The sequence below is a fragment of the Phacochoerus africanus genome, chromosome 9 (assembly GCF_016906955.1).
Source record: "Phacochoerus africanus isolate WHEZ1 chromosome 9, ROS_Pafr_v1, whole genome shotgun sequence".
In the NCBI taxonomy this organism is placed as follows: Eukaryota; Metazoa; Chordata; class Mammalia; order Artiodactyla; family Suidae; genus Phacochoerus; species Phacochoerus africanus.
Genome location: NC_062552.1, coordinates 103,910,253 through 103,930,950, shown reverse-complemented (window position 1 = coordinate 103,930,950; position 20,698 = coordinate 103,910,253). Strand labels below are relative to the sequence as shown.

The 20,698-nt window shown below is 44.7% G+C and overlaps 1 protein-coding gene across 6 annotated transcripts in view; it reads right to left on the bottom strand.

The window, feature by feature from the left end:
* Window positions 1–20,698, bottom strand: part of NRXN3 (neurexin 3) — a 1,579,386-nt gene that overhangs the window by 1,454,932 nt on the left and 103,756 nt on the right. For 4 of the 6 annotated variants that reach the window (XM_047796607.1, XM_047796610.1, XM_047796612.1 and 1 more), the window contains exons 3-5: window positions 16,161–16,171; window positions 3,467–3,496; window positions 1,097–1,115 (exon numbers count right to left, since the gene is read on the bottom strand). The exons of 1 other annotated variant lie outside the window; for it this stretch is intronic. In XM_047796607.1, coding sequence (XP_047652563.1) covers window positions 1,097–1,115; window positions 3,467–3,496; window positions 16,161–16,171 — 60 coding nt within the window. Of the gene's footprint in view, window positions 1–1,096; window positions 1,126–3,466; window positions 3,497–7,713; window positions 7,731–16,160; window positions 16,172–20,698 lie in introns of all 6 variants that reach the window. One more of the 6 variants, XM_047796611.1, reaches the window with a different exon arrangement.

Below are 20,698 nucleotides of genomic sequence, written 5' to 3'. Positions count from 1 at the left end.
TTCAGATGACTGGGCTGCTAAGTGATGTGGTGATAAGACCCTGGGGCTATGAGTTACAACATCCGGTTTCCACCAGACTCTCTTCAATGAAGGCAACATGGGCCTTTTTATCTCAGTGTCCATTTCCATGGGACAGGGACAGTAGTGCCTGGCTTACCTACTTCCCAGGCACTATGAAAGGAGTATAAGAAATAAAGAACTGTGGGAGAAGAGATCCTTAGAGCCCTGACTTGAGTGGGCTGCATGCAGGCTCCACAGAGGGAAACACGGCCAGAATCTAAGAAGGGAAGTTCTCCAAAACAATGAGCTGGTTATCTGATGCTGCCTTCCAGGAAAACTTGAGAGCAGCTTAGGACAACACAGGACAAGAAAAGCCTTAAAAGATTCTAGATTTTTATTCCTTTAATCAAAACCTTGAGAAGTTAAGCTCACAGTAGATAATGAATAGGCAAAGTTCCCTGGGCATGTATGCAAAGCAGAGAACATACAGCAGACTCTCCAACCAGGCAGAGAGCTCCTAGCCAGGGACTGAATATCAGTATCTGGGTAGAGCCTCACAGTGGGCTTTGAAGTCAGGGCTGAGTTCAAGTTGAGGCTCTGATACTGACAACTTTCAGGCAATTTAACCAACCCAGGTATGCCTCATTTTCACCATAGGTAAAGTAAGGACAGTAATACTTTAATTCTGTTTATGAAGCTTTAATGAAACAGCAGCTATGCCTGATATAATCCAGGACCTGGCACATAAAAAAGGTTCCCAATAAATAGTTCTTCATCCTCATTATCTTTCACTCTTCTTGCCCTTGCTTAGCCCATCTTAAAAAGGAAATAGATGAGGCATAGCTAACATTTGCCAAGTACTTAGGAGTTAGGCTTGGCAAGCGCTTATCGACATCAGAGGTTACAGAAGTGCTTCGTGGTGGGTCATGCAGAGTGGATACTCATGCCCTGCAAGTCCCTGCCAAGAAGTCATGGGTAATGAGCAGTGAAAACAAAGCAACAAACCCTAGCCAGGCTGGAGGAGGGACAGCGGGGAGGCAGCTGGCTGCCAGCAGCAAAAATGACCTTTTCCACTCAAGGGCACCCTAAGTGAAACGGGAGAAGAGCAAAGAGGACTCAGAAGACCTTGACAAGAGGACCTTGCTTCTTTACCAAGAAAGAGGACCCTCTTGGTCCAAGTCAGCAGAGATCTACCTAACTTGTCTGTGCATGGGCCTCAAGCCATGCCCGTGCAACCTCGCTCTCTGAAGCTCATATTTCACTAAACTCTGTCCTTTGAGAGACACCCAAAAGGCCGTCCTCAACAGTGTTCGCTACCACCACAATCCTCCATGCGAACACAGCATTGTAGAGTGTCTTATAAGCTGTTACCCAAGTCCAACATCATGTGTAGAGATCTCAGGGAGAATCACAAGCTTGGATTCACATTTTACCCTACAAAATGAGGTTGTAGTTCTTACAGACGCACTTAATTCTTTTCACAACAGCACAGAGAAATAGGGAAATGGATAAATCCTTGCATCCCCTTCACCATGACCAGTCAACTCTCTCTTCTCAACAGTAAGCCCTGCTCATGCATAATGATATGAAGAACATCCCCCTTAAGAATAGGCAATGTTTGAAGTGTTCTCATATACGTCCTTTGAAAAAGATAAGGTAAATACTGCTTGGTAAAAGAAGAGGCATTAATTATTTAATTAAACAAAGTAGTTGTTGACTTTTTAAAAACAATAGGCAAATTTTCCACAATGAAAAGAATTTTTAAAATACATGTATCTCTCTCTGAGTCCTGCTCCTGAAGAGGAAACAGCTGGAAATTTAACCCCAGAGTGAAAACAAAAACAAAAACGTGTTTCAAGGGAGAAATCTGAAAGAAATAATGTGCAAGAAGAACCTAGAATTTCTTCCCACAATTGTGACTTGACCTTTGAAAAGTATCTTGATTCAATTGCTATTATACCATAAATCCAAAGAGTTTCACAAACAAAGGGGTCATTTCAGGAAGTGGAGATGAGAGCTATACCAAATCCATGAAGGATAATAGTTGTAAAAATACCCTGTGGATAATACAAACTAGCATCACTTAATCAAGTATTGAAAAGGTTCAAATTAATCCTGACTTCAGTATAGTTAATATAAATGTCCCAAGTCAATAAATCTTGATATTGATTAACCTACCCTCCCAATTACATTTTTAAGATCCACTGGTTCCCACTGCCAGATGGGACACATGTGACAAAAGCGATTCACAAAATCAATACAGTGCAAGAGATCTAGAGGAATTAACTACAGGAGAGATGACCCATTAAATCATCCAGTCCATCTCCATCTCCCTCTTGGCCCCTTGTAGGCTGTTCCTTTTCAATATATTTGAGCCACTTTATCCAAGCAGAGGTCAACAGGTATGAAGGCTTGTTCCTTTTCCCAAGAAACTAGTCCCCTCCCCTACCTCCCAACACCGAGTCCCATGTCTTACTCTACATCACTTCTCAAGTCTGGCAGCAGATTAGATTCACCCAGGGAGCTTCTGAGATACAACACTGCCAGGCCCCATGATCAGAGCCTTCTATTTAATTGATCTGAGCACTGCTCTTATCTTTTTTTAATACCCAAGTGATTCTACTGTGCAGAAAAGGTTGAGAACCAGTTCTCTATACCTTCGACCATCTTATTCCTAGTCCAGCTTTTGAATGCAATCTTGTTATAACTATGTTAAAATTAACTCAATACCACCAGACTGGGAGTAAGGTCCTGGATGGCAGAAGTCAGTGAACCCCAGGTGGCTGAGAGCACAAGCCGAGAGCCCCTGCGGAGGGAAAGAATGACCACCCGTGGGGGGCAGGACAGATATCTCAGGTGGACTGGGGAACCTGAGAAGAGAAAACAGTGGCAGACTACAGCCGTGAACTAAGAAGGAAAGGACAACTTTCCCTGTAACTACACCTCATGGAGAGCTGCAAAGAGAGAAACCCATCCAATTTGTTGATCATCATAACCTTAGTTTTGAGAGGAAATAGAATTTTAATATAAACACACCAGAAGCATACTATACAATCTAAAAGAAAACTTTTGTTGAATCCTCACCATACACAGGCACAGTTTTTTTTTTTACCCACAGGGCTTCACCCACGGCATATGGAGGTTCCCAGGCTAGGGGTCCAATCGGAGCTGTAGCTGCCAGCCTATGCCACAGCCACAGCAACATGGGATCCGAGCTGCATCTGCAACCTATACCACAGCTCATGGCAACGCCAGATCCTTAACCCACTGAGCAAGGCCAGGGATCGAACCCGCAACCTCATCGTTCCTGGTCAGATTCGTTAGCCACTGAGCCACGACAGGAACTCCCAGGTTATGTGTATTAGCTCATGAGTCTCGCCAAAACCCTGTGAGATACGTGCTATTATTAACTCATTGTAGAGAAACAGAAACTGAGGCATCCAGGGTCACACAGGTAGTAAGGGACAGAGGTGGAATTCCAACTCAGGTGCAGTGGCTCCAAAGCCCATGTTCTTAGTCATTAACCACCTTTCAACACTACATAATTCTGACATAAACATCTGAAGTTAAAAACAAAAAAAGGAGCATGTTAAGTCTCATAAGTGCTAGGATACAATTTCTTCAATAATTATCTAGGAGTTCCCATTGTAGTGCAGCAGAAATGAATCCAACTAGTGTCCGTGAGGATGAGGGTTCAATCCCTGGCCTCACTCAGTGGACTGGGCATCCAGCATTGCTGTGACCTGTGGTGCGGGTCACAGACGTGGCTTGGAGCCCAAGTTGCTGTGGCTGTGGCGTAGGCTGGGAGCTACCGCTCTGATTCGACCCACAGCCTGGTAAATTCCATATATCACGAATGAAGCCCTAAAAAGCAATAATAAAAATAAAAATAATAATAATCTATAAAGCACTGGTTTCAAACATCAACATGCATAGAAATCACTGGGAGGTATTTTAAAGATAAATGCTGCGCCCCTTTTTCTAGAGATTCTGAATCAGTAGTCTGGGTGAAGCCCATGAACTTTCATTTATGACAAGATGGAAATATCTTTTGACACTGTCAAGTGAACCAGAGAAGTTTAGGATGGGAAGTGAGATAAAACAATTCCAGAAGGTAAGAGGTAATTAGCAGCCTTGCACAAAGTGCTTTCAGCCAGCCAGGGTGGCAGAAGCCAGGCTACAAAGAGTTAAAGAACGGCTCTAAGGATGTGAAGCTGGTGAGGGGCTGCTCCTCTTCCAAAAAGCTGCCTGGTGAGGATAGGAACTTTGAGGAAAGTTATTTTTGGAAGAGTGGAAAGTGCCAGGAGAGAAAGAGGGATTAAAAACTCAAGAAAGACAAGGGGAAATTGATGATGGAACAAGGTTCTGGGAAGGCAGAAGGGTGCACAGCAGCTGCTGTGAGTCCACCAGCCAACGTCTCCGTCACCAGAAAGTCCTCCTAGAAAGGGGCTCACACCAGGCCTCTTGGCACTGGGTTTAGCAGCACAAGTGTGTACCTCCCAACCAGTACCGGACAGCAAGTTTAATAACTATCTTAGGAACGGTTTTTCAGTCCCCTGAAAAGAAAAAGAGTACTGTAGGCTACATACAACATTACCAGGACATGCCCACACCTTCACAGTGCTCAGCTTGATTAAATGTTGCTCCTAAGAGGACCATGAGCTGGGACCCGAAGGATCTTCTTTTATATGGGATGTTACTCTTATGTGGGATGTTCTCAACCCTGGCTGCAGAACTGGCTACATAATTTATGGAACTCAGTGCGAGACAAAAATGTAAGACCCCTTGTTCGAAAATTATTAAGAATTCCAAGATGGTAACAGCAGAGCATTAAGCCAAGCACAGGCCCTTCTAAGCATGGGGCTTTGGGTGACTGCACAGTTCACCTACCCATGAAGCTGGCCTGCCTGGCTACACATTAGAATCATCTGGGGAGCCTTTAAAAGTTCCAATGCCCAGGCCACACTTAAAACCAATTAAAACCAGACCATCTGGGAGTGAGAAGCACACATCAGAATTTTTTTAAAGCTCCCCATTTATTCCAATGTGCAGCCAAGGTTGGAAACCACTGCTTACTTGTCATAGAATCTGCCTTAATACCAGCTCTGAATTATCTCCTTTGAATTAGAAATTCTATCAGAAAAAAATATATATAATGGACCCACAAAATGGACTATAGCCTTACTTACATACTACTGAATCACATTTTTCCATCTACCCATTCCTATAAACTGGCTCAAATTATTAGTATAAAGAAAAGAATGCAAACCTCCTCCTATAATAAATACATGTATTATCATACAAACCAATAATAAGAGACAACTTGAGCAATGAAGATTTTGCTGAATTCCTTTAAGGCCCCCGCCCGAATTTTCTTGGCTCTCCTAGATGGTTCCTTCTAGGGTCTGGGCACTGGCCCAGAACTCATCCATGCCTCTGAATAATGCATGACACAAGGTCCTTCCGAGCAACGGTGAGCTCTAGATGGAATGCTCAGTAAAGGCAGCAGAATCTGACCCTCACCAAATTCAAAGCTTGAGATTTATCCCAAGAGACAGGATCAACTCAGGATGATCATCCAAGCAGCATAGCTGGGCAGCTCCCAGCTGGATGCATAGCTACCCAAGAGTTCTTTGCCACAAACCCAGCCATCGAAGAAGAGCTGCCTTAGTAAAAAGGAGAGGTGGGGCTCCCCACAGGAATCTAAGATCCAAAATGCTTTAGGGAAGCTGACTCTCTTATAACTGTCCCTAGACAAGCCGTCCAGGCAGAGGCAAATCCAATGGTACCTCTTGGGATAACATCAGGGACTAAGGTCTTTCATTCTGATCCCATCAGCAGCAAAATGACAGGCAATGCCTTGGAGGCAGATTTCACGGCTTCAAATCCTGGCTCTACTGATTATTAGCTGTGTGACTTCTCTATGCCTCAGTTTCCTCAGCAAACAAGAATAGAAGCTGATAAGTACCATAGGATTAATTGCTGTAAGGCCTCAACAAGATAATCCACGCATAGTGCTTAGAACAGTAATTAATACACATGTTCATGCTAAAATAACGTTACCTTAGCAACTGTCGTCATTACCACAACTACCACAGCACTCCATAACACACGACTCACTCCTCTCCTACTCTGCTCAAGATGAAACCAAGGTTCAAAGAGCTTAAATGACTGGCTCCAGGTTTCACAAGCCAGTAAGAGCGGAGCCAGGACTGGAACCCAAGTTTTCCATCATATATTCTTGACTTCCACACGTCAGTGAACTTGAGAACTGAGCAGAGACCCTCCACAGCCTTTCTGGTATGGTATGCAGCACCACAACTTGTTCTAAGTGAAGGCTGAAGGAAATGGCGCAGATAAAGCTGGAGAGAGTCGTCTGTCACATCAGAAGCACTCAATCCATGCTAGCTGTTGTTACCATTACGCTGTCACCCTACAACTGATGAACTACCAGGAAAACTCCCTGCAGACTGACCATATCCACCATACCAGAGACTCACTTAAAGAGTTGGCTATCTTAAGAAATCTAATATCCAGCTCTTAGGTTAAAACAGAACTCTCCCTGGCAACACGATGAAAATCACCGCTCATAAATTAGCCCATGCCTGTGCTGTGAGCCTCATGTACTGGCCATGCTTAAAATAATGGAAGCCATACTTCCATGCTGTCATGAGCAAGGGACAGGGGAAAGGTGTACTTTTAGAAAAGAAGTCACATTTCAAAAACCTATGGTCCCACAGCAAGGACTGATCAGTGAAATGAAGCCTTAAGGCCCTTCTCTTCGGGAGAAATAATATATCACCATGTCAACCCCAACTCACCTTTTGTTGTAGATATTCATATTGACGCAGTTACAGGTCCTTGATGAGGACCCAGAGTCAGCTATGTTGGGGCTGTACCCCCACCATTTAGGCAAAACTTCCTGACCAATCAAATGGCATTAAGTCATTGGATTTATTTTTCCATCCAAGTGAATGCCTCTTCCAGAAAGAAACCTGCCCTATGGCATCAATTTCCTTCTTTTGCTGAGTGGTCTAGGAAAAAAATAAAAAATTTAAATACAACAATGAATCCGTGACAATTAAACTGGCACATAATGAAAGCCACAAATACATAATTATCATGTCCCACTCGGTACAATATACTCCAGAGTTGCCAAAAACTGCCCACTCTGATAGCAGTTGCCCTTATGCAGGCCTTGGGCTCTGCAGCTGCATCTCAATGAGCCCAAGTCGGCTGCCTGGAATGGTTTCCCTGGTAACAAGGTTCTGGCTGAGAGGGACATTGATTACCCCGAGGAATGAGTTTCCACTTGGAGGGAGACTGGGTGAATGCAAAGCAGAGAATTTGGAAGGGGAGGCAGGGTCCCAAGGAGTATGGGAGTCACTAAAAACCTGGAAGGGGTCCCAGAGTTTTCCCTTTTTGAGACAGAGGGAAAGTAACACCTCAATTTGGTGCTTTGGTTTAAGGTGAAGCCTAGAGTTGGAACATCCCATCTACTCCTGACTTGCCCACACACCTTATCAGGAGAACAGGCCTGATTGTCAAAAAGCATGAATTCCAGCCCCAGCTCTTTTATTAAATCACTGGGTGATCCTGGATAAATCACATCTAGGTAAAATCAAGGGAGTTTGGATTAAGCGATTTTCTAAGGCTTGAAGGCTTGAAAGCTAAGACCATCTGAGAACAGAGAGGACCAGTTCGGCCCATGACAAAGTGAGATGGAGTTTCTGTGTCAACAACTCTCCTTTCCTCTGGCATTCACATTTTCTAATTCTCCTCTCCTGTCTCAGGACTAAGTTCAGATTTCCCACTACCCGTTCCCAATGTTGTCTGGAAGACCAGGGTTGCCCCCAGTTTGGCCCGACACGAACGCTACCCGGGGCTGAAGGTGCTCGGTTGTTGCCCAAGGCTGGGGAGTAGCTGGGGATGACCTTGCCAGTCCTTACTTGTTGACTGTGTAAGTCTCTGAATGACTCACCCTCACCGCTCTCGATTTAGTGACTGATAAAGGATGAATTCATGGAATCAGAGAGAAGAAGGAGGGGGAAAGCACCCCAGGCAGAGGGAACAGCATATGAAAAGGCTATGCGACTAAAGAAAGTGGGTTCCTATGAAGCCTGAAGAAATATGCCAATGTGGGAGTTCCGGTTGTGGCTCAGCGGTCTAAAACCCAGATATTGTCTCTGTTGAGGATGCAGATTGGATCCCTGGCCTCACTCAGTGGGTTAAGGATACAGTGTTGCTGCAAGCTGCGGTGTAGGTCACAGATGCAGCTCGAATCCCGTGTTGCTGTGGCTGTGGTGCAGGCCTTGGCCATAAAAAGAAAAAAAAAAAAAAGCGCCAATGTGGTTAGAAACCTGTGAAGCAAGGGTGAGAATAATGAGGGATGGTAGGAGGAAGGGGGCATGGGGGGTGGGGAGTGGAAGGCAGACAGTGAGATAGGCAGGAGACAGATCACACAAGCCTTGTTAGTGGCTATGGTTCTGTTTTTATCCTAAGAGTTTTGGAAGCTCTTAGCAGGGGAGAAAGGTGGAGGTAATATGACATGATTTTATTTTGAAAATATTAATTTAGTTAAGAACATAAGGAAACCAATTAGGAGACTACTGCCGTGATCCAGGCAAGAGATGATATTGGCTTGATGAATAATTTTCAAAGGGGAGTAGAGCTGTTGCCTGAGCGGTGCCTGCAGCCCCGCCTACTGCTTCCCCCAGTTCCAGGTAAGGTCTCTCCCCCCCAGCACTGTGTACCAGCTGTTAACGTCGCACCATGAACAGCGGACTCCCTCTGTCCCTCCACAGCCACCACCTCTGTCCTCTACTGTGCACTGACATCTTACTCAATTAAAAGCCTGGAGCTCTCCAGAGATTTTTCCAGTCCTTGCTCCCTCAGAAAACACATAAACCTTGTTATGCGGTTGTTAAATTTTTATCTCACAACAGTCACACGCAGTAAAGAGAGAATGTTCAGCAAACACACATCTTTTAGGCATGAGGAGATGAAAAGCAAACAGAACCAAACAAAAACCCTTTTTTTTTTTTTTTAACCGGTGGATGCCCAAAGGTAGTGTAGGTTGTGCTAGAAACAGGGGAACCTGGTCCTAGAATCCATCATGTATCCCCAAGTACTGCAACAACTGAGGAACAATCACTTTAAAAACTGTCCTGGGGACCATTTGAGATTGGATCTGTCTTAACTGAGTTAAGCACACAGCTGGGCAGAAGACAGAAAGAGGCACACAAGACTTCTGAGCTCTCAGAGCTGGGGGATCTGGTTACAAAGATGAGGACTGGACAGGAGAGAATATGGGTTAACAGCCTTTTGGAAGGAAAGAGGTAGAAAGGGAAGTGTGGCCACAACACATTCTCTAATATGCCTCCATCAAGAGGCAGCGTTTAAGTTCCCTGTCCTGGACTCTGGATTCTAGCGCTGCTCTGGCCAGCAGAATAAAGGCATACTTCATAGATGTTACAGGTTTGGTTCCAGACCATTACGATAAAGTGAGTACAGCAATAAAATGAGTCACATGAATTTTTTGGTTTCCAAGTGCATATAAAAGTGATGTTTACACTATACTGTAGTCTATTAAGTGTGCAATAGCATTTTTATGTCGAAAAAAACACAATATACATACTTTAATTTAAAAATACCATTTTCTGGGCCTTCGGCAAGTTATAATCTTTCTGCAGTAGTAACACTACAGATCACCGATCACAGGTCACCAAAACAAATATAAAAATATTGAGAGAGTAGGAAATACTGTTAAAAATTAACAACGTGAGACATGGAAATAGGAAGTGAGCAAACACTGTTGGAAAAACGGTGCCAATAGACTTGTTCAACACAAGGCGAATGAAGCAGAGTATTCAAAGCACAATAAAGAAAGGATGCATGTACAAGAGAATGCAATGCCCACGACGCTGTACCAGCTTCTCCTCAAAACCCCGTAAGTCTACAGAGGCCCTCCTATTTTGAAGATATAAACATGACTACATTGGCTGATTATTCTTCTATCAAATGATGCTTTACATTTAAGACAGATTTTCCAGATTTTCTTTATGCAGGCAGCTATTAGAATGGCATCTGCTGACATAAAAGAATCTAAAGCTATAGTGGGAACCGTCAGTAAGAAGTTATTATCAATCAAAAATGAAGCTAGAAGACTTTTCAAATAAAAGTGCAGGTCACTGGAACTAAACAGACTATTTGTTAAGGTCTGATTTACAAATGACCTTTTAAAGAAATACAGCCTTAGAGTGAAGGGAAGTCTGCCTCCATAAACTCCCTCTGGAGACTCCAAATGCTTTTTCATACGAGAAAACAGAACATCCGGATTGTTGCCGGTTTATTTTATCCCCCTCTGAACTTCAACCTGTATTTCCCTGGGCCCCATCTCCAAGGATGCAGAAATTGCCAATTTCCAGGAAGCAACACCTCTGCAAATGCAGTCTCTCCCTTGGTTCCGCTTAGTTCCCACAGATTCCTCCACACTCTCCCACTAGGGGAAGGGGCACAAATAAGGAGAGTTTTGCAGATTTTTTTTTTTCCACTTAGAATCTTTTCTCCAAGCCAGAGGACCACAGAGTGAAAAGTGGACTTGAGGAGGAACCTGGAGGCCTGGATTCTCAAGCTCTCCCCACCTGTCCCCAGCACGGTCACCTGGACAAGCCACTGAACCACTGCCCTGTTTCCTCTTCTACAAACACAAAAACAAATGACGGACAAGACCATCCAGTAGGACCTTCCTGTCCTAAGAATCTAGGATTTTAAACTTTTGACAGAGATGGGGATCTGTCCTCCCCGGTCACCAGAAAGAACCAGAAACTCTCAGCCACATCACAGCCTCCTTCCAATAACCAGAGCACATGGCTCACCGCATGGACAGGGGTGGGCTTCCAGAAGGAAAAGCAAGATTTCCACCCTCCTGGAGGAGGAAGAAGCGGCCATAGGGAAGTTTCGGTCAGTGCAAGCCAAGATGATTTGAGGAGCTATGTACAGGTTTGAGGGGGCCAAAATTTCTCCTCTCCCTGAGTTAAAGAAAGCTGATGCCTTACGTCCGTAGCTTCCCAGAGCCACGGAGTCTGGCAGCAAGCTCTCCAAACACAGTCCTGCAACCAACCAGCTGTGTGCTCTCTGCCTGCATTAGGTCTCAGGTGTCATAGACACCTGCAATCTCAGACATTTTCTGATTATGTCCTCATTCACTTCCTCAGCCAAATGCAAACCTCTCTTCTTTTATATCAAGACCCTATCTGAGATGGTGAAAAAGCCATGGATTTGCTTTTTATGCCCTGATTTTCACACAAAACCCATTGAAGGTGCAGATTATAAATGACCCCAAAAAGCCCAGCCAGGAAACCAGGTTTTCCCAACAAAGGTCAATGGTAGTCTTGGACTTCACCAGAGCTCTCTAGAATCACCGGGATAAAAAAGGTAACTGATCGTGCTGGACAGTAGTGGGGAATGCAGAGTTAAAGCGGTGGCTTTCTCAAACACTGTGGTGTCTGCTCAGAATTAAATGCATGGACCAATGCACAGAAAAAGGAGTCCTCAATCGAGGACTCGTATAGCTAAAGGATCTGGGAATATAACGAAGGGGGCACTATAATTATGTGAGTAAAGGATGGATTGTTCAATAAATGTTGTGGGGTAATTGGCTTTTAAAGCACAAAATTAAATAAAGAGAATTCTATTCCCTATGTCCCATAACACAGGCAAAAATACATGCCTGTTGCATTAGAAACCTTATAGTCAGAACCAAAACTTTAAGATCATTCATTGGAAGGTTTATAAGGTCATGTCTTCTAGTTTTATGACACTGAAATAGTAAAAGATTTTTAGACAAGGTATTAAAAAATGTCTCATAGAGGCCCAATTAATACATTTAACGACATCAATGTTTTGGAAAACTGTTTTTGGAAAAAGGTACCATAAACAAAGTTATAAATGAGAGAAGACAGTATTTATATATGTACATGTATGTATTTTATATTTTATATATACATATGTACGTCTGTATAAACAGAGAAAGGATTTGTATCTAAAATATATGAAGAACTCTAACAAATCAATTAAAAAATTGGACCGAAGGCAGTCGACGTTACAAACTTCCAGTAGTAAGATAAATAAATGCTAGGGATGTAATGTACAACTTGATAAATATAATTAACCCTGCTGTATGTTATACATGAAAGTCATTACGAGAGTAAATCTTTTTTTTTTCTTTTTTTAACCTTTTCTAGGGCTGTTCCCTTGGCATATGGAGGTTCCCAGGCTACGGGTCTAATCAGAGCTGTAGCCACCAGCCTATGGCAGAGCCACAGCAACTTGGGATCTGAGCCGCGTCTGCGACCTACACCACAGCTCACGGCAACGTAGGATCCTTAACCCACTGAGCGAGGCCAGGGATCGAACCCGCAGCCTCATGGTTCCTAGTCGGATTCGTTAACCACTGCGCCACGACGGGAACTCCAAGAGAGTAAATCTTAAGAGTCGCTATAGGGGAATTTTTTTTCTAGTTCCTTAATTTTTATCTGTATGAGATGACCTATGTGCACTAAACTTATTGTGATAATCATTTCATGATGAATCTAAGTCAAATCATTACGCTATACACCTTAAACTTATACAGTGTTATACGTCAATTACATGTCAATATACAGTGTTATGTGTCAATTATACGTCAACTAAATGAGGAAAAAAAGTTGCAACCCAAAAGAAAATAAGCAAATGTTATAGACAAGTAACCCAGAGAAAAGGAAATGTTAAAGCTGATACACATGAAGAGTTGTTGAATATCTCCGATAATCAGAGAAATGCAAAGAAAAACCACACCAGAGTGGGAACCTTTATAAGGCCCATAATACAAATGTTGAAGAGGATATGGAGAAACATACTGTCCACTGCTGGCGGGAGTTTTAAGTTGGTACAATCACCACTGAGAGTCTCCAGCAAAATGCAATAAATTTGAAATTCTGTATGTCTTAACACAAGCAATCCCATTTCTAGTATATATCCCAAAAAAGATGTTCATACACATGCACAGGAGAAGGGTACAAAATGCCCACACTAGCTGAAATGTTTGCAAAAGCTAATAACTGTAAACATTCTAAATGTCCACCAACATAAGGATGGATACATATTCATATGATAGAATACTATTCAGGAGACAAAATGGATACACTAGAGCTAAATGTATCAACACTAAAAGGAAAACAATGGTAACCATTGCTACCTATCACCACACAGTGTTTATGAATACTTAAGTATGAAACAAACATAGGAACACTTGGACTAGAGAATACACACCAGATTTTAAACAGTGGATGCCTCTGGAAGTGGGGTAGTGGATGATCTAAGCAGAGAAACTTTATGTTTGTTTAGTTTTTATAATAAAAAATAGATCTGAAGTAAATTCGACAAAATACAAACCTCTGTCCATTCTGAGTAATGGGCACACAGGTGTTTATAGTATTATTCTCCAGATTTTTCTATTTTTAATGTGTTCATAACGAAGGAAGGAAATAATGTTCTTGCATTAAATACAAACTCTCACACCCTATAACATGTCTACATTCTATTTCCTCCACCTCTGCCCTAGCTCAGACTCTCCTCTCTTCTCAAACAGGCTATTACCAATCTCCCTGCCTCTAGTTTCCACCTCTACAGTGTTACCAGGGTGATTTTTCTGAAATATAAATCTTTAAAAATTCTACAAGGAAATTCAAATCTAACTCTCTTAATTTAGACACTTCAAATATAATCCTGGCTTCTTTGCATGGTAGGCAAAGTCGTCCATAACCCAGCCTCTGCTTCTTTCTCTGGCCCCAAACGCCAGAGTCCCTGCCCCTCACCCACATGCAAACCCTGTGCTTTGGCCACACTGCTGTCCCAGAGCCCTGATTCTTACAAGCCTTTGTGGAGCTCTCTCCCCCTACTGATCTCTCTACTTAATTACAGTGTGCTCTTAATGCTGGGCTCAGGCATTATCTCCTGCCTGCATTGGGAGCTCTTTTTCCTGCCTCCCAGAGAGCACTGTTCAAACCATTTCTGCCGTAAGCATATCACACTGCATCTGCCCTCTCCCCAGGGAGACTGCAAGCTTCCAGTCTGCAGGAACCACATCTCATAAAGCTCCTTACCGTACTTAGTGCTCAATAAATTGTGTAAGATTCATAAATTAAAATATGCATGCATCTAGGAAACACCCATGGAACACCAAGTACCATTCATCCTACAATGACTAGGACTAACACTAATAACAATAGCCCTCCTTTATTGGGTGTTTATAATGCACCTGCTAGGCCTTGAGGGGAAACACAAAGTAAGGATGGGACATGAGCCTTGTCTTCAAGGAGCTTCCAGTCTTGCTGGAGAGGTTAAGGTAGGAAGCAATCTGAAGCCTACAACCAGACATGGGTAACTCAAATCTAAAGTGAGTAAAGCCACTTCCGGCACATTTCCTTTAAGTCATTTAGACATGGAGTTGATTTAAAATGAACAAGAGGTAGGAAATGGGTAAGAAGAAAAGTGGGAACTGGGGCCTTGGGATTGGCATATACACACTGTGGTATATGGAATGACTGGCCATCGGAGAATTTGTACAGCACAGGGAACTCTACCCAATATTCTGTGATCATCTGTATGGGAAAAGATCTGAGAAAGAATTATCACACCACTATAAATCAACTGTACTTCAATAAAACTTGAAAAAAAAAAAAAAGACAGAAATGGGGAATGAGAAAAGAAGGCCACAAAAGTGCTAATGCTCTTTTCCAATGTCCCATCTCACTGCTGGACAAGAATAGGCACTGAAGGCTGGAGCAGGCCCAAGTCAGGTCCAGGCCCTGTGGATGCCTGCCTATCAAAATGCCCTGTATCCCCAGGATTAACAATTTAGGGAGAAAGGGGGCTGGCACTGGCTGGCAACTTGGCCAGGCAGCCCCAACCCTTCCCCTGCACCAGGGGTCTGCCGCTGAAATCAATATTCGTTAGCGGGCGGAATGAGCTCATTTCACGCATGTTCTAATTAGACAATGGAGATTATTACAAAACACCTGCAATGTTTGTAATCGTTTAAAATAATGAGAATCAATATTAGCTTCCAAAGGCACCATATGGTAAATGCTCATTCCAGGCATGTGGTCCCTGATAGGCTCTCAATGTTTCAAAACTGATCATTAACATTTTTAATTTGCAAGAAGTTGCTTTCGGTTAATGAATTGGCTGCCTGTGTACCCTCTGCACAGTGACTGCCTCTAAGTGATCATTTAATTGTAACATGGCCTCAGCGTCCACCGGAGCACTTGGATTCTGATGCAGAGGACATGCTCCAGGGTCAAGTACATGCAAACATCCCACCTCCACTGTGCCCTTCGCAGGTGTCTGATCTCCAAACCCTTAAAGTGCTGGTTTTCAAATCCCCAGGAAAACCTGTGTAAACCTCAGGGGGTGGGTCCTATCCCAAGGTTTCTGATTCAGCAGGTCAAGGGTAGGGGCCTGAGATTCTGCATTTCCAACAGGTTCCCAAGTGATGCACATGCTGTCAGTGTGGGGACCACACTTTGAAAAGCAGTCCCCTACAGGATGACGCACTCCAAGCTAACACCTTTCCTTTTGGCAAGAAACATCCAAGATAGGGGAAGAATGAGGAAAAGACTTTCGTTTCCCCACGTCCCCTGAGTAAACTTCCAGCCCACACACACCTAGTAAGATGGCCGTGGGCTTCACGGAACAAGTGTTGAGCTAGATGCTGTACTGGGCATTCCCACATTTGATTAATCCTCAACATAACCTGATGAAGGAGATGTCACCACCACATTTGATAAAAGAAGAAACAGAGATACGGGACTGTCCAGTGTTCACCAGACCAATACAGGAAGGATTCTGATTCAAACAACAGTTTTGGGCCTCTGGTCCCACATTTCATCCACAATTCTCCATGTGACCAGAGAGTTCATGTGGGCCACTTCACTCCTCACCCAGAACCTGTTCTCTCCCATTCCCTGAATTCTCCTGACCGCTATGGATACAAGGAAGGGGGGGGGGTGCCTTTACTGAGACAGATAATGCAGACTCCCAGAACCATGCCAGTATTTACTCTCTTCCCTTCACACATGGTCACAAATTCCTCTCTCACCATAAGCTGAGCACACAACCCCTTCCAGTGCTTTGTTTTGACTTCAGTTTTCTACTAGCCTGGTGCTTCTCAACTTTCAATGCGCAGAGGAACCACCTGGGGATCTTGGTAAACTGTATGGATCCAGGATATGCCAAGAAGCAGCCTTTCTAACCTGGCTCCGGATGGTGCTGAAGATTAGATCTGTACCAGCGTAAACAGAGAGACCTGGGGTGGGGGGAGATATGAACTTTGGAGGCAAATGCACCTACGTGCCAATCACTTCCAGTGTGTTTTTCACAGAGCCATTTACTCAGCCTCTCAGAACTTCAGTTTCCTCATCTCTAAAATGGGAATAACACGTACCCCACAGGATTGAGATAAACAGCATATGGAACCCACCTATCATATCATCCCAGCACCCTCCTGCCCCCTCCACAAAAACCCTCCACAACTACCCCACCCTCTTTGATATCCCCCTTCTCTTACTTCCCACCCCCCGAGCTTAAGCGCCAAGGTGGGGTGGGACATTTTTACCTGGTTTACCAGTGAGGAAATCACAGGGCTTCTGATAGACTAAGTCCACAGCCAGCCCATGCCAGGTCCCCACTACAACCAAGGGCTCCTGATTCCAAGCTGAATGCTGTCTCCCACGGCCCAAGGCCTGGGGCCGCAGCACTTCCAGTTTGGTGGAAAAAAACACGTGAACAGAGTCACAGCAGGCCAGAATCAGCAGAGCTGTGCAGGAGTCCTAAAGAAGAAATGAATGGCTCATACTCACCTTTTGTTATCTGGAACAGAAATACTGGTGGCACGGGGGTGGGGGTGGGGGGACATGTGCAGATTTCAGCACAGCAACAGCTCAGAAAGTAGTTCTACATTGTCTTATCTCTATCCGGAGCTCTGTTCTCATCCAGGGAGTGACTCGGTAAAACACTCCTCAGGATAACACACAGGACACATCTTAGCTCCAGGCAGTGAGCCCAGAGAAGGGTACAATATCAAAAGAAGGAAAACAGATAAAACTGAAAAATCACAGGTAGGATTTATAGCCAAGTTTGCTCACGGGCAGGTGAATTTACCAGGCTCCCTGAGCTCTTTCTTTTTCTTCTCCCTTTGATGTTTTAAAATACATAAGACTGTTGTTTTAAATCATCCCCATAAAACATCGCCTGCTACAGAAGCTGCAATCAGGGATTCTCTCCGCATCCACATTTGTCACCAAGCTCGTAATTCACAGCAATTCATAAACTTTTTCAAAATGCTGTGAACGTAACTTCAGGGGGTTAATAAAACAGCTTTCTACTCCTCTACTTCTCTCCATTGATAATTTATTCAAATTGTAATTGCCCGTAATGTGCTCCCTCTATCACTTTACTGCGCACGCCCTGCGCACTCACCAAACACCATCCATCACCCCTGCTGTCAGCAAAGTCCTCCTTCCTGCCCTGCACACAGAAATGGGGCTGCTTCTCTTCTCACATCTAGTGGACAAGCCCTTGCCCACATGCCACCCTCCCTCCCTCCCAATGGTGTCCTAGAGGGAGGATCGCACCTGCCCCCGACCACTCGGTGGTAGGCATTTTGTCTCAGGGCTACCCATGTCCCACCCACATGTCTTGTGCCATGGGGCTTTGTTGGGTTAGGTAGTTTGGGCAGGGGTATCTGAGCATGTGCAAGCAGTGCAGTAACAGTGCAGAACTCTCCTGGTAAGGGGCAGAGTTTAGAAGGATCACAGATTTATAAGTCAGAAGACCTCACCTCACCCCAGTTGTCCTATGAGCTCTGTGTGAACATGAGGAAACCACTTAACTTCTCTGAGCCCGCTTCCTCACCTAGAAAATGGAGGCTGAGATACCTGCCCTCCCTACCCACAGACCCCTTCGACTGTTTCGGAGAATGAAGGAGATGGTTATGCAGGCTGCCTGTGACTCCCACAGAGTTTGACATTTCCCTCCAATTTTCCCCCAATGGAAAGCAAGACCTCACATACTGTGACTTCTTGAGGTAGGCCCAGGACCAAGGGAACAGGTGGGCACGGAGGTCACGAAGATAGGACCCATCTTGTAGCAGCAGATAAAAAGGATATTAGGATGAGTCCAATTGTCTGGTATTAGGAAGATGGGCATTTGATTCTAGGGACCACGCAGATGGCAAAAGCAAAGGCCAAGGCTGCAGCCTGCAGCCGGGGACCAACCAGTGGCCCTGGGGCCTTCTGGGCACTGGAACAATAACGCATCAATGTTCATTTCCCCACCGCACCTGCTTCAGCTGTCAGTGTGTGACAACAGTTTCAGAGCCTCCTTACTGAGCTGGTCTTTCTTTTCCAATGGTCTTTCTTTTCCTGAGCATCGCCTCTTAAGCTCCCAGATAAGCCAAAGGATAGAGTCAAAGCCTTGAACAGACTTTCCATATGAAACCCCCCACACCTTCTCAGAAGTTCCTGTGTGACACAAGCCACCCTCATAGTTACAGAATAAGCATGACATCCAGGAAGCGTCCTGACAGCACAGAAGAGCAGCCATCTTTTCTACTTGCATTTTTTTCAAATTTCAGCACCCACCCCCACCTTGTTAAAATTCTCTGCAACAAATGGCATCAGTAGGTCTGCCCAGCAGGTGCCTGAATGTAACCAAGAAGAGGGAAGGGAAATCTCAGATTGCCAAGAGGCCCCTCAGATCCCCCATCATCCCGTAATGGGTTCTTCTTTATAACATGTGGGGGGAAGGCAACTGGTTTCCTGCGCCCCCCACTGAGGCTGAGAAGTAGCACTGAAATGAGAGGAATGGAAAAAAGAAGTCTCTCTGTAAATCCCATGCTTAAGCTTCTGGACCTTTGCCTGAACCCCTGGGAGCCCCCTAGTCCCTTAGGAAGAGGCAGGTGTAGAAAAATGCTCTTTTCTGCAGCTGCTACCACTTACCACAAATCATTTGTTTCATCTTCTTAGTAAGCGCAAAGTGCATCCAATCCCACCAACTGCTTTCTCAAAATCTTAAAACTCCGCATTCTCTGGTAGGACTTCTTCCTGAATGAGATTGCCTTCCTCGTGCGATTTACATTAGCAGGAAGTCTGTTATTAGCTTGATATTTTATCTCTGACACTGTGAGAAATATTGCTGCCATAAACCCGGGTGCCCTTAGTAAAAGCTGAACTACTTGGCAAAAGCTAATAAAGTGAGGAACGGTGAAAGCAATTGGCTATGAATACCTAAGCAGCAGAGAGGACAGCGCCCCCCTGGGCCAGGCCACGGGCATGCGCACAGCCACACACGTGCACACTTGGGCGCACGCACGAACACGCACGCCCACACCCGCCTGTATCACATTCCCTAGATATGCCAAAATTTCCCTTTTTTTCTTGCCCTTCCTGAGCCATTCCCTCCCAAACAGGGCTCTTCAGTCCAAGAATTTCACTTGTTTATTCCTAAAAACAGGTGGATCCGGGCTTTCTAAATTATGCCAAAGTTCAGAAAGCACAGGAAACCTTGGGAAGCCCAGGGACCTTGCTAAGGATTCCGTTTCCCAGCCCCCATCCTCTCTGGAGTTCTGAGAGCAGGATGGGGTCTGTGAACTTGCATTTGTAACCAGCATCCCATGAAGGGCCAGGGGAACTGGACTTTGGCAATGCTGTATTAGCAGGAACTCTGAGCAGGATAACACACAGGGCCCTGTCTCTCCCTGCACCACCTCTGAGTGAAGAGTGAATTTTAGAGTGAAGCAAGGCCGACTCGGTGCCCATTTCAAAAGATTTGGTTGTCCAAGTGCCTCAAAAGGCCTCACGTCAAAGCAACCACATCAGAACAGCAGTTTCTGCCAGCCTCAAGGCAGATGCCAGCCCTGCTTCTGGGTAAGTGACTCACATGCAGGGGGAGGCTTGCTGGGTGTATTAATGAGCATGTGCCAGCAGTCAGCGGACAACGCCCAAAGGAATTTTAGTAAAGGCAGCATCTCTTCCTCTGGCTTCGGCCACCTATTTAAAAAACTTTTCCATGTGAGATACCTAAATGCAGTGGCTGGCACAATATGCTGATTGGTATCTGTGACTCACATTGGTTGACAGACTCCAGAATGCCCAGAAGTAGGAATGTTGGGTGTGGTTCCCAAGATACTCCTCGCCCACCAGCTGCTTCTGGTTGTGAATAATGAAAAGAACACAAAACCACAGGCTAGACAAGCAGTGAGTTCTATAGGGTGCCTTGACGTTTCTAACAAGCGTTTCTTTGCTGAGAGTGATGAGGCTAGAAGGAAAGATGGGGGTGAAGGGGGAATCCACCCCCCCCCACAATGGACAAGGGAGCCTGCCTGGAGCCAAAGAAGGAGCATAATGCTGTGGTTCTCAACCCTGGCTACATAGTGGGATAATCTGAGGAATTAAAAAGTAATAGAAACCACCAACCCAAGAGATCCCAACACTGATCTGGGTTGGGGTGGGGCATAGGTATATTTTTAGGGCTCCTCAGGTGATTCCCTTGTGCAACCAGAGTCAATCATCAGTGCCTAATAGGAGTTCCAGGGGGTTGAAAGCTGGAGACTCAATCTTCTCTAAGTCAAAATTCCTGGGGAACTTCGAGGAATTGT